The sequence below is a fragment of the Eptatretus burgeri genome, chromosome 16, assembly GCF_056783735.1.
Source record: "Eptatretus burgeri isolate ZD-2024b chromosome 16, Ebu_testis_v1, whole genome shotgun sequence".
In the NCBI taxonomy this organism is placed as follows: Eukaryota; Metazoa; Chordata; class Myxini; order Myxiniformes; family Myxinidae; genus Eptatretus; species Eptatretus burgeri.
The window spans coordinates 26,423,772-26,450,619 of NC_140976.1; the positions used below are offsets into that span (position 1 = coordinate 26,423,772).

At 41.2% G+C, this 26,848-nt stretch overlaps 1 protein-coding gene across 3 annotated transcripts in view; it reads left to right on the plus strand.

The window, feature by feature from the left end:
- LOC147010744 (uncharacterized) overlaps positions 1–26,848 on the plus strand; it is a 38,977-nt gene that overhangs the window by 9,844 nt on the left and 2,285 nt on the right. Inside the window, exons 1-5 of one of the 3 annotated variants that reach the window (XM_085859300.1) lie at positions 4,505–4,662; positions 5,519–5,679; positions 12,926–14,894; positions 16,873–16,940; positions 17,392–17,556. In XM_085859300.1, the coding sequence (XP_085715426.1) occupies positions 4,594–4,662; positions 5,519–5,679; positions 12,926–14,492 (1,797 nt within the window). In that variant the 5' untranslated portion in view covers positions 4,505–4,593 and the 3' untranslated portion in view covers positions 14,493–14,894; positions 16,873–16,940; positions 17,392–17,556. Of the gene's footprint in view, positions 1–4,504; positions 4,663–5,518; positions 5,680–12,925; positions 14,895–16,872; positions 16,941–17,391; positions 17,557–26,848 lie in introns of those variants that run through there. The other 2 variants (XM_085859301.1, XM_085859302.1) reach the window with 2 other exon arrangements.

Here is a 26,848-nt window from a genome sequence, read left to right on the forward strand (position 1 = left end):
AATTTCAACAATAGGGAACATTTAGACCGAGCGGTATCGTGAAATCCTCAGTTCGTGGGTTGCCGTGCATCAGCCATGTTGTTCCCCATCGCGGTGTTCGTACTCACCGTGCTCGGAAGTGGAGCGTCCCGACCATCACAGCAGGTGAGTGAGGATTGTGAGTGTACTGGACTCGGGGAAGGTAAACAACACGATCGGAGTTTCTTTCTTTGTAGTTTGGGAAATGGCTGTACATGGGATTTACAATGACGGGGGGGGGGGGGTGAATGGGGAGTTAGTGAGGAGTCAGTTAGTGGTAGGTGGGTTAGTGAGGGGTAGGTTAGTGAGGAGTGGGTTAGTGAGGGGTGGGTTAGTGAGGGGTGGGTTAGTGAGGGGGATTAGTGAGGGGGATTAGTGAGGGGTGGGTTAGTGAGGGGTGGGTTAGTGGGGGGTGGGTTAATGAGGGGTGGGTTAGTGAGGAGTGGATTAGTGAGAAGTGGGTGAGTTAATGAGGGGTGGGTTAGTGAGGGTTGGGTGAGTTAATGAAGGGTGGGTTAGTGAGTATGCACAGCTTTAACCAGTTCCACCGTTGAGAGTATCATGGCGCCGTACCATCGAATACCGATCGAAGTTCGAGTTTATATTAAATTCACACAGACAGGTGTGTACTTCCACTGGTATCTCATCAGGTCCCACTCATTTACCATTTTTAATTCATCTTAAGATGGCTATCTTGCCTAACAGTTCTTTTAAAAATCCGAATCAAAGATTCCAGGAGTAACCTTTCAAAATGAGTAGGCCACTGAGTGTTGGTGCACAGTTGAAATCCCACATTTAATCTTCCTTGTCTGCGGTTTAAATCGTCGTTGCGATTCCTCTTTTCCGTGAGGAGGTGATGACGATCATCGAGAGAGTTTATCTTTGGTTGGAAACTTGATCAAAATGCCGGTTTACAGAGAGTAACGGTGGATGTGGAGCTCGGATTCCGATCCTGATTCCACCGTCATCAGAAACTCTCAAGGTTCTCGATGAATTCAAACTGATCAGTGGAATTTGGAATAAACTATTGGATTCAAAATTAGTGATGGAAACGATTTTGGGGGAATTGTGGAACCGAATCGTTTCGAGCCTTGTGGGAGTGAATCAGATAAAGATGGCGACGGAGGAGGTTTTGGTGAGGAGGGGGAGGCCGAGTCACGTGGTCCGATCAGGTGGTCACCACACGGTGGTGGGTTTTGTTTTTCCGTTTATTTTCGGGTTTAGAAGGGATTTTGTATTAATTCATAAATCGGTTATATTACTCCAGCACAAACAACACGGACACGGACACATTACACAACACGGACACGGACACATTACACAGCACGGACACGTCACATTACACAACACGGACACATCACATTACACAACACGGACACGGACACGTCACATTACACAACACGGACACGGACACATCACATTACACAACACGGACACGTCACATTACACAACACGGACACGTCACATTACACAACACGAACACGTCACATTACACAACACGGACACGGACACGTCACATTACACAACACGGACACGGACACATCACATTACACAACACGGACACGAACACGTCACATTACACAACACGGACACGGACACGTCACATTACACAACACGGACAAGGACACGTCACATTACACAACACGGACACGGACACGTCACATTACACAACACGGACACGGACACATCACATTACACAACACGGACACGGACACGTCACATTACACAACACGGACACGAACACATCACATTACACAACACGGACACGTCACATTACACAACACGGACACGGACACATCACATTACACAACACGGACACGTCACATTACACAACACGGACACGTCACATTACACAACACGGACACGGACACGTCACATTACACAACACGGACACGGACACATCACATTACACAACACGGACACGTCACATTACACAACACGGACACGTCACATTACACAACACGGACACGGACACATCACATTACACAACACGGACACGGACACGTCACATTACACAACACGGACACGGACACATCACATTACACAACACGGACACGGACACGTCACATTACACAACACGGACACGGACACGTCACATTACACAACACGGACACGTCACATTACACAACACGGACACGTCACATTACACAACACGGACACGTCACATTACACAACACGGACACGGACACGTCACATTCCACAACACGGACACGGACACATCACATTACACAACACGGACACGTCACATTACACAACACGGACACGTCACATTACACAACACGGACACGGACACATCACATTACAAAACACGGACACGTCACATTACACAACACGGACACGAACACATCACATTACACAACACGGACACGTCACATTACACAACACGGACACGTCACATTACACAACACGGACACATCACATTACACAACACGGACACGGACACGTCACATTACACAACACGGACACGAACACGTCACATTACACAACACGGACACGTCACATTACACAACACGGACACGGACACGTCACATTACACAACACGGACACGTCACATTAGACAACATGGACACGGACACGTCACATTACACAACACGGACACATCACATTACACAACACGGACACGGACACGTCACATTACACAACACGGACACGGACACATCACATTACACAACACGGACATGGACACATCACATTACACAACACGGACACGGACACATCACATTACACAACACGGACACGTCACATTACACAACACGGACACGGACACGTCACATTACACAACACGGACACGGACACATCACATTACACAACACGGACACGGACACATCACATTACACAACACGGACACATCACATTACACAACACGGACACGGACACATCACATTACACAACACGGACTCGTCACATTACACAACACGGACACGGACACGTCACATTACACAACACGGACACATCACATTACACAACACGGACACGTCACATTACACAACACGGACACGAACACATCACATTACACAACACGGACACGTCACATTACACAACACGGACACGTCACATTACACAACACGGACACGTCACATTACACAACACGGACACGTCACATTACACAACACGGACACGTCACATTACACAACACGGACACGTCACATTACACAACATGGACACATCACATGACACAACACGGACACGGACACGTCACATTACACAACACGGACACGGACACATCACATTACACAACACGGACACGGACACATCACATTACACAACACGGACACGGACACATCACATTACACAACACGGACACGTCACATTACACAACACGGACACGGACACATCACATTACACAACACGGACTCGTCACATTACACAACACGGACACGTCACATTACACAACACGGACACGTCACATTACACAACACAGACACGTCACATTACACAACACGGACACGTCACATTACACAACACGGACACGTCACATTACACAACACGGACACGTCACATTACACAACACGGACACGTCACATTACACAACACGGACACATCACATTACACAACACGGACACGTCACATTACACAACACGGACACGGACACATCACATTACACAACACGGACACGTCACATTACACAACACGGACACGGACACATCACATTACACAACACGGACTCGTCACATTACACAACACGGACACGGACACATCACATTACACAACACGGACACATCACATTACACAACACGGACACATCACATTACACAACACGGACTCGTCACATTACACAACACGGACACGTCACATTACACAACACGGACACGTCACATTACACAACACGGACACGTCACATTACACAACATGGACACAACACATTACACAGCACAGACACCGTGAAGACACATTTGGAAACTGTCGACAAAATGAGTGACGAATGCTTTGTCCCACCGTCTCAGGATGACCGGGTGTCCTGTATGTTACGGGATTGTCCCGTTTCAAACTTCCTGGGATGATATTTATGTCTGTGGTAGTGCCGCGTCGTGTCCTACTGTCGTGTACGTGTCCATGCTGTGTCATGCCGTGTCGATGTCCCGCCCCAGTTGAAGGTGGAGTTGTGCTATGGGGTGTGGGGTGTGGTGGGGATTGTGGGGGTGATGGTTGGTGGGGAATTGAGGGAGATGGTGGCGAGAACAGGGGTGTGTGATGGTGGTGGATTTTGTGGTGTTCAGAGTTAATGGAGGATTGTGGGGGGATGATTGAGGGGGAATAGTCGTCTGTGTACATGTTCTGGTAGCTGGTGCTGGGTAGAGATGGTGTTACGGTTTTGAGCGATGGCTGTTTCTAAAATAATTGAAAGAAAAAAACCACTCATGTTGTTCAACCTTGGGCCACGTGCTTTTCACCGGAACAGATGATTTGAAGCAAAAAATATATAATTATATATTGGTTGAGATATCGACGTGAGCGAGGGAAAGGGGGCGTGGCCACAGTCCAGTGTGACGTCACAATGACAATTCCAACAATAGGGAACATTTAGACAGAGCGGTATCGTGAAATCCTCAGTTCGTGGGTTGCCGTGCATCAGCCATGTTGTTCCCCATCGCGGTGTTCGTACTCACCGTGCTCGGAAGTGGAGCGTCCCGACCATCACAGCAGGTAAGTGAGGATTGTGAGTGTACTGGACTCGGGGAAGGTAAACAACACGATCGGAGTTTCTTTCTTTGTAGTTTGGGAAATCTGGCGCTACGTGGGATTTACAATGGTGGGGGTGGGGTTAGTGAGGGGTGGGTTAGTGAGGGGTCCACAGGTTTATCCAGTTCCACCGTTGAGAGCATCGTGGCGCCGTACCATCGAATACCGATCGAAGTTCGAGTTTATGTTCAATCCACCAAGGCAGGTGTATACTTCCACTGGTATGTCATCAGGTCCCACTGATTTGCCATTTTGAAATTCATCTTAAGACGGCTATCTTGCCTAACGGTACTTTTTAAATAGAAATTCAAGATTCCAGAAGTAGCCTTGAAAAAGGAGTATGCCAGTGAGTGTTGGTTCACAGTTTAAATCCCACATTTAATCTTCCTTGTCTGCCCTTTAGCTCGTCATTGCGATTCCCCTTTTACTGTGACGAGGTGATGAGGAGCATCAAGAGAGTTTATCTTTGGTTGGAAACTGCAGGTTAACTTTCCCCACCAAGCAAACTTGGAATTTGTCCTTTCAAGGAAAAAGCTCTTTCATGGTCGTGTCAATGAATGAATCTTCACGGAATTACTTCCCGAATTTACAAATTACTTTCCAATTCCTCTTGCAAACCTGCACTCGGCCAGCGTCATACAAACGATAAACTTTCGTACATTCGACGAGCCATTGTGTTTGAACTCTAAAAACTTTCAAGATCATGTTCTGATTTTGTCATGAACTATTTAATTTTGTAAAATAATTGTGAAAACATTTTTTAGTTTAATTTAAAATGAAATAAGATTCCTCCTTCCCCTGCCCTTGTCTGTTTCCACAGCTTTTCCAGAATGATGCTGTTCAGGATGGAGGGATGTTCATGGTTCGCGACATCGCGTTCATCGTGATTTCCCTCCTTTTGTTTTATGTTGTAATCACATTTGATCCGTCATGTTGGTTCAACAACAAAAGTAATCCCAAGAGAAAGCTCTGCATTCATTGGTAAAGAACACAAGTGACTTTTCATCAATATTTATCAGACTTTCATCCACGAGGGAACCAGATCGCTCAGAGATTTGAAACGAGTTTATCGTGTATGATGTTATGGAGGATTATAAGGACTAGAGTCTTTTTTACTAAACACGGAATTTGTTGTTTATTGCTGGAGTAGATGACAAGGTGTCAAAAATCCATTGCAAACATTTATTTTCATCCAATTTTTTTGGGCCCATGTTGGATTTCAAAATGGCCACCATGTTTCTCCAAATTTGCTAATATCTCGGGATGTGAATGTCATATGAAGTCCATTTTGGTGGCAATACCCACATTTGCAATGACAAGAAGTTAAAAACACAATTTTAATTTTTCAAGAAGTTATGGATGGATGCATCTTGTATTTCAAAATGGCTGCCATGAACAAACCTACTTTTGCTGTATGAGTCAGTTATATTTTGTGTAGACACCTCAATGATCATTTTACAGGTAGAGTAGAACTTTGGTAAGCCTTCACGTTGTTGAGCTGTTTGTAATTATACTTGTGTATGAAGTAACCTCTGTGTCACAAAACCTGTGTATGTTTCAGCTCAGTCTGTCTTGTACTTGTCCTTTGAATCCATCGTCGCTTCAGACATTAAATGAGGCCGAGTCCTCAAAAAACATTCAGACAAAAATCCGTGATGAGGCTGAGTCTTTGGGCCTCTCACTCTCTCACCGCAGGCAGGTCAGTGGTCTTTCTGTCTTCTACCATCTCCTCTCCGGTCTCGCCCCCCACCCTCCCCCCTTGCTGTGTCTGCGATTTGTCCCCATCATATTTCCACAAGGCGCTCAAGGTCTGCCAACAACCCCCTTATAGTAAAACTACCAAAATCACGAATCACTGCTCACCTTCACTCTTTCATTCCTCTTTTTCCCCTCCTTTGGAATAAACCCCCTCACTCTGTTCAATCCCATTCTTCCCTCCAGGCCTTCAAAACAGTTGTTCACCACCAGCTCTTATCATCCCCCATCCAAATCCTCGATCTTTTCTACCCCCCGTTAATCCACCCCAAACCCACCTCCTTCAAACTCCCTGCTTTCCTTCCTGTCCATCTTGTATACCCGTGTTCCCCGCCCAATCCCTCTCCCTTTCACAGATCTCCTAATGTCTCTGTTCCCCACTGTTTTGTCCTTCTCACTCCTGCCCCTTTTGTCTCATGCCCCCTTGCTGTGCGTTGTGTGTTAGCTCTCACACGAGCCACGACAAGGTAGACAAAAAAAATGCACTTCTGCAGTTCAGTCATGTCGACACACTACCCCTCATCTAGTTGGTCTTGTAGAACACTGAAGAACTCTACGTGTGCGGCAATAAACGTAACACTCACTGCAGGACGATCGGTTCCCTATTTTCAAGTCATTTATCTTCACGACATGGATGCTGAATCGTCTTTTCCCAGTTTTCATGAAGCAGGACGTGTGATGGTACAGAATGTCACGAGACTGTAAATCTCCAGAAGAGAGCTCGTCGGCAAGCCTAACATTCCAAGTATCATATCCACTGCTGTTTACAATTTCTTGGATTTTTTTCCCCCAATGTTACTTGGAATTGGCACTTCAGGAGTTTTTCATGTACTTTTGGCTCTTTCTCATCTGCTGTGGTTGGTTGACAAAATACACATTTTGATTTGTCAAACACTGCACTGCTCAAACGAGCAGGCTTAATGGATTCTGAAACATGACCAGAAGAAGCACTGGGTCGTCCTCTTTGTCAGTAAAGTTGGGTCTTGTGAAGCAACAGGAAGTTTGCTTCTTCTTTCATCTCCATCCAGGGGATTCGATTCTTTAATGTCGATTACTGTCCCAAGTAGCTTTGTTAGCTTTCAGCTCATCTGCTGTAATTCCGAACAGCCTTTGTCCAACTCACAAATTCTGGATTGTAATAATCTTCCTTTTTCTGGACACACTTTAGAAAAGTTTCAAACGTTGATTCCTTGAAGGTTCTGTATTGAGTATCAACAAGCTTTTCACCGGTATCTATCTGGCAATTCAAGCAGAGCTCAAAATCTGTTGTTGGTTTGTCCAACGGGAGCTCTTTGGGAGATGTCATCATGTATCCCACAACACAATGTGAAACATGAGAAGATGGTCTTGTAGATTATTCAAGGAGATGATAATTATTCAAGTGAAAGAACAATGAGATTTTTGTTTTTGTAATAACAATCGAGCTGAAATAACGAAGGATGACCAGACATGGATATATTCCACATGATGATTTCCTTTCCATTCAGATCGATTTTATTATTGAATGTGAATACAGTACATTTTCCAATTCACCAAATTCTTGTTCTTTGTTCGTCTCCATGTTTTTAAATTTTGATAAACAGTTTCCTCATCGCTCTTTCTATTTACTGAGTGACACACAGCTTTTCTTACATTTCTTTGATAATTTGATCCATGGTGAAGACTCTTAAAAATCCACATACCATTATCTTCGTCCATGATGTACGAGTGAAGGAATTTAATTACTTATAAACGTGATAGGAATAAATGTCTCACCCATGTGACACAAGTTAAAACCACTGACTGGATTTTATGTTCACACCAAGTGATAATGATGTCTTCAGGAAGATTCTCAAAGGTTACTTGTTGAATATTTCTTGTGAACATGAACTGAAACTCACCTCCTAAAGCCGGTCACACCTTGACGTTTTAGCCAGTGTATGGCAACGTATAAAAATATATGTAAAACGCTGGCGTACGCTGAACTATTGATGTCTTTTTTCCAGTTTTGGGCATATTCATAACGAGTTAGACGTATGCATAACGTATTAGTAACGTACACAGAACGTTTTGATAAAATATAGATAACTTATACCAATGAATGCTGAGCCTGTTGTCGGCCTTCCCAACGTATGCCCAACGATAGTCTAACGTATGCATAGCGCGCGGCAGCGTATCGCCGACGATCACGTGGTGTCACCTATTAAAAGGCTGCGGCTCGACGATTCAAATCATAACCGCACTAGACATCGAAGTGTCAAGCTGCTGTCACACCTTGACGTTTTAGCCAGCGTATGCCGACATATGAAAAATTTGCCGAATACGCTGGCACACGTCAAATACGTTATGGGTAAGTTTTGTATACGTTAAGAGCACGCTGAAGCACGCTGCCATACGTCATAGTACGCTGAGTACATCGACAAATTTTAAGCATGCTGAAAATTTTTCGACGTATGCCAGCGTATGACGCACACGTTCCGTAGACACTGGCCATAAGTTGTAGGCACGTTACGCGATCGTTGACACACGTCGACACATGTTACTTGTAAGTTACTCATAAGTCGAAACGCGTCGAGGTAATGTTTAGCGTACCCGAAACTTATTTCTAACCTATGAGTAACCTGCTTTGAACCTATGTGTAACATATCTCCAACGCATATTGATGTATTTGACATCTTCCGGACGACCACAGAACTTAATGAACGTGTTACTAACTTACAGCTACCGTATAATGGCGTATTGGCAGTGTTTAGGGGAATTGGTATATAAAAATGGGGTTCACACAGGAGGAACCCGTCAGTGTTCCAGACTCCATGGTTTTTTAATTATTTTTTTATTCGGCATGACAGTGATGTTGACACTTCAATTTATAGTGCGGTTATGATTTAAATCGTTGAGCGGCAGCCTATTCATTATATTATATTATAACCGCACTAGAAATCGAAGTGTCGACATCACCGTCATGCCGAAAAAGAAAAAAAAAACCATGGAGTCTGGAACACTGACGCTAAACATTACCTCGACGTGTTTCGACTTATGAGTAACTTACAAGTAACGTGTGTCGACGTGTGTCAACGATCGCGTAACGTGCCTACAACACGTTACTCATAGGTTAGAAATAACTTTTGGGTATGCTAAACATTACCTCGACGTGTTTCGACTTATGAGTAACATACAAGTAACGTGTGTCGACAATCGTGTAACGTGCCTACACCTTATGGCCAGCGTATGTGGAACGTGTGAGTCATACGCTGGCATACGTCAAAAAATTTTGAGCATGTTAAAATTTGTCGACGAGCTCGGCATACTACAACGTATGCCAGCGTGCTTCAGCGTGCTCTTAACGTATACAAAACTTACCCATAACGTATTCAACGTGTGCCAGCGTTTTAGACAAATTTTTCATACGTCGGCGTACGCTGGCTAAATCGTCAAGGTGTGACAGCAGCTTAAGTGGTGATTTCCAAGGAATAGTTTGTTGCTCAACGTCAGTCACGGGCCAATATACTTCTGAAACGGCGGCCATTTAAAAATTAAAGATGGTCGCTAAATAACGCCACGAAAAAAATGTTACCGATGGAATTTTTTTTTTTTTTTTTTTTTTTTTTTTTTTTTATACCTTGGTCGAGGCTCGTATGAGAGCTAACACACAACTCACAGCAAGGAGGCATGAGACAAGAGGGGCGGGAGTGGAAGGGACAAAACATTGGGGAACAGACACAGGTGAACTGTGGAAGGGAGAGGGATGGGGATGGGACGGGGAACATGGCGAGGGGAAGATGGACATTAAAGGGACTTTCAGGAAGGAAAGCAGGAGAATTGAAGGAAGTGGGCTTGGGTGGATTATCGGGGTAGAAAAGATCGAGGATTTGGATGGGGGAAGATAAGAGGTGGTGGTGAACAGCTGTTTTGAAAGCCTGAAGGGAAGAATGGGAAAGAATAGAGTGAGGAAGTTTATTCCAAAGGCGGGAAAAAAGAGGAATGAAAGAGTGAAGATGAGCAGTGATTCGTGATTTTGGTAGTTTTACCAGAAGGGGTTGTTGGCGGACCTTGAGCGCCCTGTGGAAATGTGGTTGGGACAAATCGCAGAGAGAGCAGGGGGGCAAGGCTGGAGAGGAGTCGGTAGAAGACAGAAAGACCACCGACCAACCTGCGGTGATTGAGTGAGAGGCCCAAAGACTCAGCTTCATTGCGGGAGATGCCAATGATCTTAAAAGCCCTGGTTTCGACAGCGTGAAGTCGAGAAAGGTGGGAGGCAGGAGCACCAGCCCAGAGGGGAGAGCAGTACTCCATCAGGCTACGGACAAAAGCTTTGTAAGTGGTCAGGAGCTCAAGAGGGCCGAGGAAGGACTTTGCACGACGGAGGATTCCCAGTCGGCGACTGGCTTTTGAGGCAAGGTTGGAAATGTGACTTTCCCAGGAAAGGTCATGGCAGATAGTGAGACCCAGAAGCTTGAAAGAAAAGACTTCTCTTCCAGAGGATTGTTGAGAAAGTGGATGGGGGGTTTTGTAAACGGTCCTTTCGAAGAGACATAGTGAGAGTGTGAGATTTGTCTGGATTGAAAGACATGTTCCACGTGTTGGACCAGTTTGTGATTTTATCCAGATCTGCAGTGAGCGAAGAAGCTGCTGCTTGCCGGTCTGAGGGATGACAGATGGTACGGCAGAGGGTTGAGTCATCGGCAAAGAGAAATAGAGGATTTTCCAGAGAGTCTGAGAGATCATTGATGAAAACCAGAAAAAGAACAGGGCCCAGAACGCCACCTTGAGGAACTCCAGCCTGCACAGGAAGAGGGGATGAAAGAACTCCATTTAGGGCCACACGTTGACTGCGACAGGAGAGGAAGTCTGCGAGCCATGAGTGGAGATGGCCTTGAATACCATGGGAAGAGAGTTTGGTGAGTAGGGCAGGGTGCCAGACTGTGTCAAAAGCACGTGATATGTCCAGGGATACGGCTCGGATTTCCTGTCTGGCATTGAGGACCTCCGTCCATTGATGGGAGAGCAGTAGCAGCATATCTAGGGTAGAGTGACCTGGTCTGAAACCAAATTGATGATTGGAAATCAAGCCATTGGAGAAGAGGAAGGATTTCATGTCTGAAGCGATGATGGATTCCATAACCTTGCTGATGATTGGGAGAAGGCTGATTGGTCTATAGTTACAGGGATCTGTTTTTGCACCTTTTTTATGCAGGGCAGTGATGTTAGCAGATTTCCAAGCAGATGGCAGATGACCTTGGGAAAATGAGAGGGTGAATAGAACAGAGAGAGGGTGAGCAAGAGCAGAAGAGCAGGCTTTGAGGACACGTGGGCTGATGCCGTCTGGTCCCGTTGCAGAATCTGACTCGAGGTTTGAAAGCAAGCTCTCCACCTTGTCAGGAGAAAAGGATACAGAGTCCAGGGACAGTTGGGTGCGACTGGGTAAAGTGGGTAGAGATAGTGATGGGTTTGGGACACAAGATTTAGCTGCAAACACCGAGTTTAGACATTCAGCTTTATCACGTGTGGAATCAGCAGTGCGGCCATTTGAGGTAAGGGAGGGGATGGAGGGGGAACATACACCAGAAACAGATTTGATTAAACGCCACCAGGATTTTGAGGAGGGAGAGAGGTTTGAGAGTTCAGACTTGAGATGAGAAAGATGTTGTTTTCTGGCTCTCCTGAGGGTAGCTACACACTTGTTCCGAGCTTTGTGGAAAGAACTGAGATTGCCCTCAGTTGGGTTTGCTTTCCATGAGGCAAAGGCAAGTTGTTTCAGGACAACTGCCTCGCCACAAGCTTCAGTAAACCAAGGGCGGGAGGAAGGGTAAGACAACTGAACACGAGAGGGGATAAATCTGTGCATGAGGGAGAGCAAGTTTCTTTGAAAGAATTCCCAGGATGAGTTGATGAAATTCAACTAAGTAAGACATAATTTCCAGCTAAGTAAGACATAATTTACAATAAAAGTCATAATTTCCTTCTTTAGCCAAAACAATGAATGAAATTTTTTTACCATCCTCCATGATAACATTCAAATAATCAAGTGTGATTCATTGATATGCTTGGTGTTGGGTTAATGGTTAGTGTGGTGGGTTTGGGATCCTAGGATCCTGAGTTCAAATCCCCCTCAGCTGTTGAATTAATACCATGTGGGGTTGACTCTGCCAGTCATCCTTCTGAGGTTGGTAAAATGAGTGCCAGTGTGCTGGTATCCTGTGTCGAAGTGGTGACCTGTCCAGGATTGTGCCCAATAGCCAAGGAGACTGTTTAGTCAGCACCAATGCTCTGCACAGAGTATGATCCCGATGGATGGATGGATTCATTGTTCCACACTGACCATTTGGTCTGTGTTAAGTTACAGCCGTGTACTTGATATTCTGTATCCTCCAGAATTGTAACTCTTGTGGATCATGCTTGTTTATGTTTCACAAAACCATGTATTCAAAACTTTCCATGTCATGTAATACTTCATTTTAACTGGAACTGAGAATGTTTCTTTGTTTTCTTGCAGTTTACGATGTCGATGTAAAGTGAAGTGGAGAAATGAATTGAAAGACAAGCCAGCATTGGTGACGGAGGTTCGGGAAAATGAACACGATGAAATGCAGAAAGCAGAGGGAGAGGAGGTTTGGGAAATGATTGAAAAAACGGACTTCACTGTAAAACAAAACTCTGGTGACAAAGAACAAGAAGAAGATGATCAAAAAGAGAAAGTAAAGGTTTTACGAGCAGAGGAAGAACAACTGCAGGAATACGAGGCTCGGTTGGTCGAAAACGAAAGCAATCTCGCACAAAGAGAGAAGTTTCTGCAGGAAATGGAACATGAGTTGGTGGAAAAGGACGTGCAACGAAAATTAGAGAAAGAATTATGGCTAAAGGAGGAAGATGAACGGAAGAAACGAGAGGAGGAACAGCAGACACAGAAAAAGGAAGCAGAGCAGAGGGTAAAAAATGAACAGGAGAGGAAAAAAGAAGAGATAAGGATGAGAAAGATGGAGGAATGCAGACTGGCAAATCGGGAAAAGGATTTTCAGGAAGAGAAATCCCAAGTTGTGATCTGGGAAAAAGAGAAAAATGCAGAATGTAAGCAGAAAATGCTTCTTGTAGAAAAGAGAGAGAGAGACTTTGAAAACTTGAAGCGAGGTGTGCAGCAACGGGAGCTGGACCTGGAGAGAAGGAAGCAGCAGAAGTTGGAGCGACAGGGGATGTTTGAAGCGTTAATGAATGGGAAAGATGAAAGAATAAAGAAAAGGCAGCTTGACATCCACCAAAAAGGGGAGCAGCTTAAAGATCGAGAGAACAATCTCCTGAAATTACAGGAAGAGAATTGTCCTCGAGGGAGAGAGCACCAGGAACAACAACAACAAGTTGTGCGGAAAAAGAGAGATTTAATGTTATTGGAAAGAGAACAAGAGATGAGGAAGAGGAAACGTATTGTGGAGATGAGGGAACAGGAGGTCTTGGAAAGAGTGACCACAGTGCAAAATGCAGGAAAGCTTGTTGAGAAAAACGAGGAAGAAGTGATTGAAAAAACTGATGACGGGCTGCAGCAAAAACAGCAGAAACAGCACGATGTCCATCAGCAGCCGCCCGAAAGGAAGCGTCACCATTCTTCTCACTCAAAGCTTCTCGGTGATGATTCAGCGGAGATTGAAAGGCGCAAAAATAACCTCATGTTCCGTGGAGTGAAGGAGGGAAAAGGTGAACATGACAAGGAGGTTGTGGCAAAGTTGATCAAAGCCATGAACCTGGACATCGAGCCTATACGTACAGTCCGCGTTGGACACTACATCGAGGACAGATTCCGACCCATGAAAGTTGTTTTCAGATGCGAGTCTGACAGGAATCTAGTTCTTACCAACAACAAGAAGGTACGCAATTTGATTGATCCCTCTCTCTGGACAAAAAATATTTTCATCACTCCAGATTACACTCAGCAACAAAGAGAAAAGCAAGAGATGCTGCTGAGTGATCTTGACAAAAAGAGGGAAAGTGACCCAGACCGGCGATACACCATCAAAGGAGCCAAAGTAGTTCTCCTGGAGAAGCTCCAGGGCAAGGCTCATCTTCGTCGATGACGACCTTTCCTCCTCATCCCCCATAATAGTCTCCTCACGCTACACACATTAAAGGAAAGACAGTATATTCCGTTGAAAACTATTTCCTTTGACGCTCAGTCTCTTCAAACAAGTGAATGTACCCGTGATCACAATGGAGCCACCACCGAAACCTTTTCTGATCATTCAGTCCTGGACAGGGAGTTCACTCCTGATTGATATTTTGCATTTCGTAAGGACAGGAACCTGAACTTTTATATTGAAGGAACTTATGCTGAGAAAAAACATGGTGGGGTCTTATTGTTGGTGAAAAACAATTTATAATCTTCTTACGTTGTTCATTGGCTGCTTCCCAACCGGAAGCATCACCGTGATGACCGGCAGCAATAGCGGAAGCCATCTGGTATGCAGGACCTTCAACAGGTAAGCACTCTTAAATACCTTGGGACAGGTGGGGTGAACACACTGGGTGCAAACACAGCCAACCCCAATATCAAGACATTACATTGAAATAAAGTTTGGCACTTCATCTTTTGCAGACAATGCTGTTAATACTTCCTTCGATGAAGAATATCCTTAATTGTGGAGTTAATTGTAATTATAATTTTGGTGGGAAGATAACTAATTGTTATGGTCATCTCCGTGCAGAATAATAACAAGAACTTTAACTCCCTCCGATTGGATGAGATCACCTGACTCTCCTTTTCATCGTTTACCTGTTCCATCCGTGCATTTCCTTCTGTGCCCTTTTCTGAATAAGTTATCGAACTGATTAAGATATCAATGTCTTTAATATTGTTGCGGCCACGGGTACTGAGACACCAGGTTGTCACTCAGGGGGATTAATCCCCGGTTGTCCTCAGTAGAGCCGGACCTGGGGCCACCGCTCACAATTAACGTTGTGGTACGGTGGGTTGTTATAGAACCACGAACGCCACCCAGTCAACCACAAGTTCCAGTGTCCACCATCTAATTATGCTGTTTAACTAGAGGTCACGTGGTTACCTGAGTGGGGAGTGCACCCTCAGCAAAGCACCAATGTTATCTGATTAGATTTTAATTAGGGCGGCCGAGCGTTTTAACCGCTGGTGCATGCCGACGATTTTTTGGTCAAATCTGTGGTAATTACCTTCTAGTCTATCTCAGTTCGGACAATGCTAGACCAATGGAAGGAAAGGACAAACACGGACAGGTTGGAAATCGACAAAGAATTTATTAATAATAAAATAATAAATAAATAAAAAGAACTTTTTATTTTCTGAGGTAAATAAAGAATGAATTTCAAAGCAAAATCAATCAAAATGCCAAGAAAGAGACAAAGAGCAGATATTTTGGGGGGGGGGTGTTGACTTACTTACAGCGAAACACAGACAAGGGTACCCAGCAGATCATCCGGGGGGGGGGGGTGGAGGGGGAGAAGATTCATCTCGCTCACCAGAAAGTAGTCGTCCATGAAGTGAAAATGTCCTGAAATGTGTGTGTGTGTGTGTGTGTCACGTCCGTCGCCAGCACCCAGCCTTGCCGTGCACCCTCTCGCGAACAGCCTTGAACGCCAGTCGACGTCTGGGAGGACACAGAGATCGTCTGTCGCGGGTTTAGACCCTGGTGCTACGATACGGGCAGTTCCTCACACTTCACGAAACTGGTGACATCCAGTGACCCACACGGTCCGTCAGTGACTGACCCGCGCCTCACACGTTTGTGACCGACCCGTACCTCACTCGTTGTCGGCACTGCTCACATCCACACGTGCACCACACGCTCGCTTGCTCAAGCACTGGGAAGGACGAATTGTCTCGTTGTTGGTGCTGGTCAGACACCCACACGCGCACCACACGCTTGCTTTCTTCTCCTCTTTTGCGCGCTTACACCCACTTCTTTCTCGCTTCTCGCGCTTACTTCTCTTGCTTAATTCTCCGCTCGTTTGCCTGCTTCTTGCTCGCTTCTCTTCTCCCTCCTTGGCTTTCTTCTTTCCTCAGAACGGACCTCCAATTCGTTTTATATCAGCGGGCCATATCAGCGGGAGCAGTCCGCCCCAAGCTCACCCCGCCCCACTTGCGCACGGTTACCATGACGACCCGTGCGCTCAAAAAAGGCGGGCGTTGGAGCTTGCGAAAGAACATTGCTGAGGAAAAATAAGGGTGGTCATCAGAACTCGTGAAAGAAATGTGTGTGAACGTGTCTGTTGTAAAGAAAAAAAAGCTTCCCATAAGAAAGGGGATCCATCCTTTACCCTTCTCAACGTGTATTCACATTTAAGATCCCATTAGACATGGGGATGGGGCTAATCTGAACATGAATTTAACGAAATAACTGTCTGAGGACCTGGATGTGTGGATGCATTCATCAGACCAGATTCTGAAATCCGTAACACTATTTTATATTTCTCGTTTTTCCAAAGGCCCCTTCAGAAGAAGCACTCGATCCCTCCTCCATCCCATTACCTGAAACCATTCTTCCGGTTAGAACGTAAGTTGCCAAGAATCTTGTCTGACGTTACAAATTATTCCAAACTTTTTCTTAACTTACTGTTCTTCACCCGCATCGTGTCCCATTTTGTCTGTCCCTCAGAAGTGTTGAGAATTTTTTTTTTTTTGCTGAACTCGAATCCAGACAAGCACCAAACAAATCATCCAATTGGTGAAAGTCTGGCATGAGTGTTGATGTATCCGTATAAAAGTCATTGTGCACACCTGGATGATCATTAAAATTTATTGTTTGAAAAAATTTCGTGCAAATCCAGTGGGAATTTGTAATGAAGAAAATAAAGAGGTGAAATTGAGAGCAAAAAAAAAAAAATTTATTGAGAGGATTCAGTATTACCAGGATTGTGCTGGAAGGCATGATGATTATGATGATGGAGATTGTGATGACAAAGCTGTTGAGTGGTTTTGACTTCCTTTTGTTGATGTGTGTGCAGAGGAAGAAGTTTCAGTAACGGCCGCTGGAGAAGATGTGATGTTTGGCAATGGATCCATCATCACTCCATCGTACAAGCACTCCAGGAATGTAAGATGAAACGTCAGACTCTTACAGTAGGCCGATCCAAGATTTTAAAAATAAACATCAGTCTCCAGAACTACAGGTACTTAAACCTTCCATGGACCTTATTTAATCACGAGCACCCTTTTTGTGACTGTGTTTGTCATTTTTGCCACATTTCAAACCTCGCCTCCAAAGCCAGTCGCCGACTGGGAATCCTCCGTCGTGCAAAGTCCTTCCTCGGCCCACCTGAGCTCCTGACCACTTACAAAGCTTTTTTCCGCAGCCTGATGGAGTACTGCTCTCCTCTCTGGGCTGTTCATCCCCCATCCAAATCCTCGATCTTTTCTACCCCCGATAATTCACCCAAACCCACCTCCTTCAAATTCCCCTGCTTTCCTTCCTGAAAGTCCCTGTAATGTCCATCTTCTATTCCCCATGTTCCCCGTCCCATCCCTCTCCCTTCCACAGATCTCCTAATGTCTCTGTTCCCCACTGTTTTGTCCTTCCCACTCCCTCCTCTCTTGTCTCATGCGCCCCCCCCCCTTGCTGTGCGTTGTGTGTTAGCTCTCACTCGAGCCTCGACAAGGTATACAAAAAAAAAAAATTCAAAAATTTGTTAGTTGTTCAAAATATCATGACAAGAACTTAAATCCGAGTGAAGAGAATTTAATAATTCAAATGAACATATCAAGTAGGTCAGGTCTCTCCCTGATTCAGGCAATCAATGTCATTCATGAAGGGAACCACAGGAATTAACCCTTGGTGTTCTCTGCGTGGCTTCATCACTGTACAGAGAACATCATGTGTGAATTAATTACTGTACATTGTGTGTGATTTCATTACTGTACATTGTGTGTGATTTCATTACTGTACATTGTGTGTGATTTCATTACTGTACATCGTGTGTGAATTAATTAGTTCATCATGTGTGAATTAATTACTGTACAGAGAACATCATATGTGAATTAATTACTGTTCATCGTGTGTGAATTAATTACTGTACAGAGAACATCATATGTGAATTAATTACTGTTCATCGCGTGTGAATTAATTACTGTACAGAGAACATCATGTGTGAATTAATTACTGTTCATCGTGTGTGAATTAATTACTGTACAGAGAACATCATATGTGAATTAATTACTGTTCATCATGTGTGAATTAATTACTGTACAGAGAACATCATATGTGAATTAATTACTGTTCATCGTGTGTGAATTAATTACTGTACAGAGAACATCATGTGTGAATTAATTACTGTACATCATGTGTGAATTAATTACTGTACAGAGAACATCATATGTGAATTAATTACTGTTCATCATGTGTGAATTAATTACTGTACAGAGAACATCATATGTGAATTAATTACTGTTCATCGTGTGTGAATTAATTACTGTACAGAGAACATCATATGTGAATTAATTACTGTTCATCGTGTGTGAATTAATTACTGTACAGAGAACATCATATGTGAATTAATTACTGTTCATCATGTGTGAATTAATTACTGTACAGAGAACATCATATGTGAATTAATTACTGTTCATCGTGTGTGAATTAATTACTGTACAGAGAACATCATATGTGAATTAATTACTGTTCATCATGTGTGATTTCATGACTGTACATCGTGTGTGAATTAATTACTGTACAGAGAACATCATATGTGAATTAATTACTGTTCATCGTGTGTGAATTAATTACTGTACAGAGAACATCATATGTGAATTAATTACTGTTCACCATGTGTGATTTAATTACTGTACAGAGAACATCATATGTGAATTAATTACTGTTCATCATGTGTGATTTCATGACTGTACATCATGTGTGAATTAATTACTGTACAGAGAACATCATATGTGAATTAATTACTGTTCATCGTGTGTGAATTAATTACTGTACAGAGAACATCATATGTGAATTAATTACTGTTCATCGTGTGTGAATTAATTACTGTACAGAGAACATCATATGTGAATTAATTACTGTTCATCGTGTGTGATTTCATTACTGTACATCGTGTGTGATTTCATGACTGTACATAATGTGTGACTTCATGACAGTACATCGTGTGTGATTTCATTACTGTACATCATATGTGAATTAATTACTGTTCATAATGTGTGATTTCATTTCTGTATATCGTGTGTGATTTCATTACTGTACATAATGTGTGACTTCATGACAGTACATCGTGTGTGATTTCATTACTGTACATCGTGTGTGAATTAATTACTGTTCATACTGTGTGACTTCATTACTGTACATCGTGTGTGATTTCATGACTGTTCATAATGTGTGACTTCATTACTGTACATCGTGTGTGAATTAATTACTGTTCATCATGTGTGAATTAATTACTGTTCATCATGTGTGATTTCATTACTGTACATTGTATGTGACGTCATTACTGTACATCGTATGTGACTTCATTACTGTACATCTTGTGTGTGATTTCATTACTGTACATCGTGCATGATTTCATTATTGTACATTGTGCGTGATTTCATTACTGTACATCATATGTGAATTAATTACTGTTCATAATGTGTGATTTCATTTCTGTATATCGTGTGTGATTTCATTACTGTACATAATGTGTGACTTCATGACAGTACATCGTGTGTGATTACATTACTGTATATCGTGTGTGAATTAATTACTGTATATCGTGTGTGATTTCATTGCTGTACATTGTGTGTGATTTCATTGCTGTATATCGTGTGTGGATTCATTACTGTTCATCATATGTGATTTCATTTCTGTATATCGTGTGTGATTTCATTACTCTACATTGTGTGTGATTTCATTACTGTACATTGTGTGTGATTTCATTACTGTACATTGTGTGTGATTTCATTACTGTTCATCATATGTGATTTCATTTCTGTATATCGTGTGTGATTTCATTACTCTACATTGTGTGCGATTTCATTACTGTACATTGTGTGTGATTTCATTACTGTACATTGTGTGTGATTTCATCACTGTACATTGTGTGATTTCATTACTGTACATTGTGTGTGATTTCATTACTGTACATTGTGTGTGATTTCATTACTGTACATTGTGTGTGATTTCATTACTCTACATTGTGTGTGATTTCATTACTGCACATTGTGTGCGATTTCATTACTGTATATCGTGTGCGATTTCTTTACTGTACATCATGTGTGATTTCATAACTGTACATCTTGTGTGTGATTTCATTACTGTACATCGTGCGTGATTTCATTACTGTACATCTTGTGTGTGATTTCATTACTGTACATTGTGTGTGATTTCATTACTGTACATCTTGTGTGTGATTTCATTACTGTACATCTTGTGTGTGATTTCCTTACTGTTCATCGTGTGTGAATTAATTACTGTTCATCGTGTGTGAATTAATTACTGTTCATCATATGTGATTTCATTTCTGTATATCGTGTGCGATTTCATTACTCTACATTGTGTGTGATTTCATTACTCTACATTGTGTGTGATTTCATAACTGTACATTGTGTGCGATTTCATTACTGTATATCGTGTGCGATTTCTTTACTGTACATCATGTGTGATTTCATAACTGTACATCTTGTGTGTGATTTCATTACTGTAGATCGTGCGTGATTTCATTACTGTACATCTTGTGTGTGATTTCATTACTGTACATCGTGCGTGATTTCATTACTGTACATCTTTGTGTGATTTCATTACTGTACATCGTGCATGATTCCATTACTGTTCATCGTGTGTGAATTAATTACTGTTCATCATATGTGATTTCATTTCTGTATATCGTGTGCGATTTCATTACTGTACATTGTGTGTGATTTCATTACTCTACATTGTGTGTGATTTCATAACTGTACATTGTGTGCGATTTCATTACTGTATATCGTGTGTGATTTCTTTACTGTACATCGTGTGTGATTTCATAACTGTACATTGTGTGCGATTTCATTACTGTATATCGTGTGCGATTTCTTTACTGTACATCATGTGTGATTTCATAACTGTACATCTTGTGTGTGATTTCATTACTGTACATCATGCGTGATTTCATTACTGTACATCTTGTGTGTGATTTCATTACTGTACATTGTGTGTGATTTCATTACTTTACATTGTGTGTGATTTCATTACTCTATATCGTGTGTGATTTCATTACTGTACATCTTGTGTGTGATTTCATTACTGTACATCTTGTGTGTGACTTCATTACTGTACATCTTGTGTGTGATTTCATTACTGTACATTGTGTGTGATTTCATTACTGTACATCTTGTGTGTGATTTCATTACTGTACATTGTGTGTGATTTCATTACTGTATATCGTGTGTGATTTCATTACTGTACATCTTGTGTGTGATTTCATGACTGTACATTGTGTGTGATTTCATTACTTTACATTGTGTGTGATTTCATTACTGTACATTGTGTGTGATTTCATTACTGCACATCTTGTGTGTGATTTCATTACTGTACATCTTGTGTGTGATTTCATTACTGTACATCTTGTGTGTGATTTCATTACTGTACATTGTGTGTGATTTCATTACTGTACATCTTGTGTGTGATTTCATTACTGTGCATTGTGTGTGATTTCATTACTGTATATCGTGTGTGATTTCATTACTGTACATATTGTGTGTGATTTCATTACTGTACATTGTGTGTGACTTCATTACTGTACATTGTGTGTGATTTCATTACTGTACATTGTGTGTGATTTCATTACTGTACATTGTGTGTGATTTCATTACTGTACATCTTGTGTGTGATTTCATTACTGTACATCTTGTGTGTGATTTCATTACTGTACATTGTGTGTGATTTCATTACTGTATATCGTGTGTGATTTCATTACTGTACATTGTGTGTGACTTCATTACTGTACATTGTGTGTGATTTCATTACTGTACATCTTGTGTGTGATTTCCTTACTGTTCATCGTGTGTGAATTAATTACTGTTCATCGTGTGTGAATTAATTACTGTTCATCATATGTGATTTCATTTCTGTATATCGTGTGCGATTTCATTACTCTACATTGTGTGTGATTTCATTACTCTACATTGTGTGTGATTTCATAACTGTACATTGTGTGCGATTTCATTACTGTATATCGTGTGCGATTTCTTTACTGTACATCGTGCGTGATTTCATTACTGTACATATTGTGTGAATTCATTACTGTTCATAATGTGTGATTTCATTTCTGTATATCGTGTGTGATTTCATAACTGTACATTGTGTGTGATTTCATTACTGTACATCATGTATGAATTCATTACTGCTCATAATGTGTGATTTCATTTCTGTATATCGTGTGTGATTTCATAACTGTACATTGTGTGTGATTTCATTACTGTATATCGTGTGCGATTTCATTACTGTACATCATGTGTGATTTCATTACTGTACATCTTGTGTGTGATTTCATTACTGTACATCTTGTGTGTGATTTCATTACTGTTCATCTTGTGTGTGATTTCATTACTGTTCATCTTGTGTGTGATTTCATAACTGTACATTGTGTGCGATTTCATTACTGTATATCGTGTGCGATTTCTTTACTGTACATCATGTGTGATTTCATAACTGTACATCTTGTGTGTGATTTCATTACTGTACATCTTGTGTGTGATTTCATTACTGTACATCGTGCGTGATTTCATTACTGTACATCTTGTGTGTGATTTCATTACTGTACATTGTGTGTGACTTCATTACTGTACATTGTGTGTGATTTCATTACTGTACATTGTGTGTGATTTCATTACTGTACATCTTGTGTGTGATTTCATTACTGTACATCGTGTGTGATTTCATTACTGTACATTGTGTGTGATTTCATTACTGTACATCTTGTGTGTGATTTCATTACTGTACATCGTGCATGATTTCATTACTGTTCATCGTGTGTGAATTAATTACTGTTCATCATATGTGATTTCATTTCTGTATATCGTGTGCGATTTCATTACTGTACATTGTGTGTGATTTCATTACTCTACATTGTGTGTGATTTCATAACTGTACATTGTGTGTGTGATTTCATTACTCTACATTGTGTGTGATTTCATAACTGTACATTGTGTGCGATTTCATTACTGTATATCGTGTGTGATTTCTTTACTGTACATCATGTGTGATTTCATAACTGTACATTGTGTGCGATTTCATTACTGTATATCGTGTGCGATTTCTTTACTGTACATCATGTGTGATTTCATAACTGTACATCTTGTGTGTGATTTCATTACTGTACACCGTGCGTGATTTCATTACTGTACATCTTGTGTGTGATTTCATGACTGTACATTGTGTGTGATTTCATTACTTTACATTGTGTGTGATTTCATTACTCTATATCGTGTGTGATTTCATTACTGTACATCTTGTGTGTGATTTCATTACTGTACATCTTGTGTGTGACTTCATTACTGTACATCTTGTGTGTGATTTCATTACTGTACATTGTGTGTGATTTCATTACTGTACATCTTGTGTGTGACTTCATTACTGTACATCTTGTGTGTGATTTCATTACTGTACATTGTGTGTGATTTCATTACTGTATATCGTGTGCGATTTCATTACTGTACATCATGTGTGATTTCATTACTGTACATCTTGTGTGTGATTTCATAACTGTACATTGTGTGTGACTTCATTACTGTACATTGTGTGTGATTTCATTACTGTACATCTTGTGTGTGATTTCCTTACTGTTCATCGTGTGTGAATTAATTACTGTTCATCGTGTGTGAATTAATTACTGTTCATCATATGTGATTTCATTTCTGTATATCGTGTGCGATTTCATTACTCTACATTGTGTGTGATTTCATTACTCTACATTGTGTGTGATTTCATAACTGTACATTGTGTGCGATTTCATTACTGTATATCGTGTGCGATTTCTTTACTGTACATCGTGCGTGATTTCATTACTGTACATATTGTGTGAATTCATTACTGTTCATAATGTGTGATTTCATTTCTGTATATCGTGTGTGATTTCATAACTGTACATTGTGTGTGATTTCATGACTGTACATCATGTGTGAATTCATTACTGTTCATAATGTGTGATTTCATTTCTGTATATCGTGTGTGATTTCATAACTGTACATTGTGTGTGATTTCATTACTGTATATCGTGTGCGATTTCATTACTGTACATCATGTGTGATTTCATTACTGTACATCTTGTGTGTGATTTCATTACTGTACATCTTGTGTGTGATTTCATTACTGTACATCTTGTGTGTGATTTCATTACTGTACATCTTGTGTGTGATTTCATAACTGTACATTGTGTGCGATTTCATTACTGTATATCGTGTGCGATTTCTTTACTGTACATCATGTGTGATTTCATAACTGTACATCTTGTGTGTGATTTCATTACTGTAGATCGTGCGTGATTTCATTACTGTACATCTTGTGTGTGATTTCATTACTGTACATCGTGCGTGATTTCATTACTGTACATCTTGTGTGTGATTTCATTACTGTACATTGTGTGTGACTTCATTACTGTACATTGTGTGTGATTTCATTACTGTACATCTTGTGTGTGATTTCATTACTGTACATCGTGCATGATTTCATTACTGTTCATCGTGTGTGAATTAATTACTGTTCATCATATGTGATTTCATTTCTGTATATCGTGTGCGATTTCATTACTGTACATTGTGTGTGATTTCATAACTGTACATTGTGTGTGTGATTTCATTACTCCACATTGTGTGTGATTTCATAACTGTACATTGTGTGTGTGATTTCATTACTCTACATTGTGTGTGATTTCATAACTGTACATTGTGTGTGTGATTTCATTACTCTACATTGTGTGTGATTTCATAACTGTACATTGTGTGCGATTTCATTACTGTATATCGTGTGTGATTTCTTTACTATACATCATGTGTGATTTCATAACTGTACATTGTGTGCGATTTCATTACTGTATATCGTGTGCGATTTCTTTACTGTACATCATGTGTGATTTCATAACTGTACATCTTGTGTGTGATTTCATTACTGTACATCGTGCGTGATTTCATTACTGTACATCTTGTGTGTGATTTCATGACTGTACATTGTGTGTGATTTCATTACTTTACATTGTGTGTGATTTCATTACTCTATATCGTGTGTGATTTCATTACTGTACATCTTGTGTGTGATTTCATTACTGTACATCTTGTGTGTGATTTCATTACTGTACATCATGTGTGTGATTTCATTACTGTACATTGTGTGTGACTTCATTGCTGTACATCGTGTGTGATTTCATTACTGTACATCTTGTGTGTGATTTCATTACTGTACATTGTGTGTGATTTCATTACTGTACATTGTGTGTGATTTCATTACTGTATATCGTGTGTGATTTCATTACTGTACATCTTGTGTGTGATTTCATTACTGTATATCGTGTGCGATTTCATTACTGTACATCATGTGCGATTTCATTACTGTACATCTTGTGTGTGATTTCATTACTGTACATCTTGTGTGTGATTTCATTACTGTACATCTTGTGTGTGATTTCATTACTGTACATCTTGTGTGTGATTTCATTACTGTACATCGTGTGTGAATTAATTACTGTTCATCATATGTGATTTCATTTCTGTATATCATGTGCGATTTCATTACTGTACATCTTGTGTGTGATTTCATTACTGTACATCTTGTGTGTGATTTCATTACTGTACATCTTGTGTGTGATTTCATTACTGTACATCTTGTGTGTGATTTCATTACTGTACATCTTGTGTGTGATTTCATTACTGTACATCTTGTGTGTGATTTCATTACTGTACATTGTGTGTGACTTCATTGCTGTACATCGTGTGTGATTTCATTACTGTACATCTTGTGTGTGATTTCATTACTGTACATTGTGTGTGATTTCATTACTGTACATTGTGTGTGATTTCATTACTGTATATCATGTGCGATTTCATTACTGTACATCTTGTGTGTGATTTCATTACTGTACATCTTGTGTGTGATTTCATTACTGTACATCATGTGCGATTTCATTACTGTACATCTTGTGTGTGATTTCATTACTGTACATCTTGTGTGTGATTTCATTACTGTACATCTTGTGTGTGATTTCATTACTGTACATCTTGTGTGTGATTTCATTACTGTACATCTTGTGTGTGATTTCATTACTGTACATCTTGTGTGTGATTTCATTACTGTACATCTTGTGTGTGATTTCATTACTGTACATTGTGTGTGATTTCATTACTGTATATCGTGTGCGATTTCATTACTGTACATCATGTGTGATTTCATTACTGTACATCTTGTGTGTGATTTCATTACTGTACATCTTGTGTGTGATTTCATTACTGTACATCTTGTGT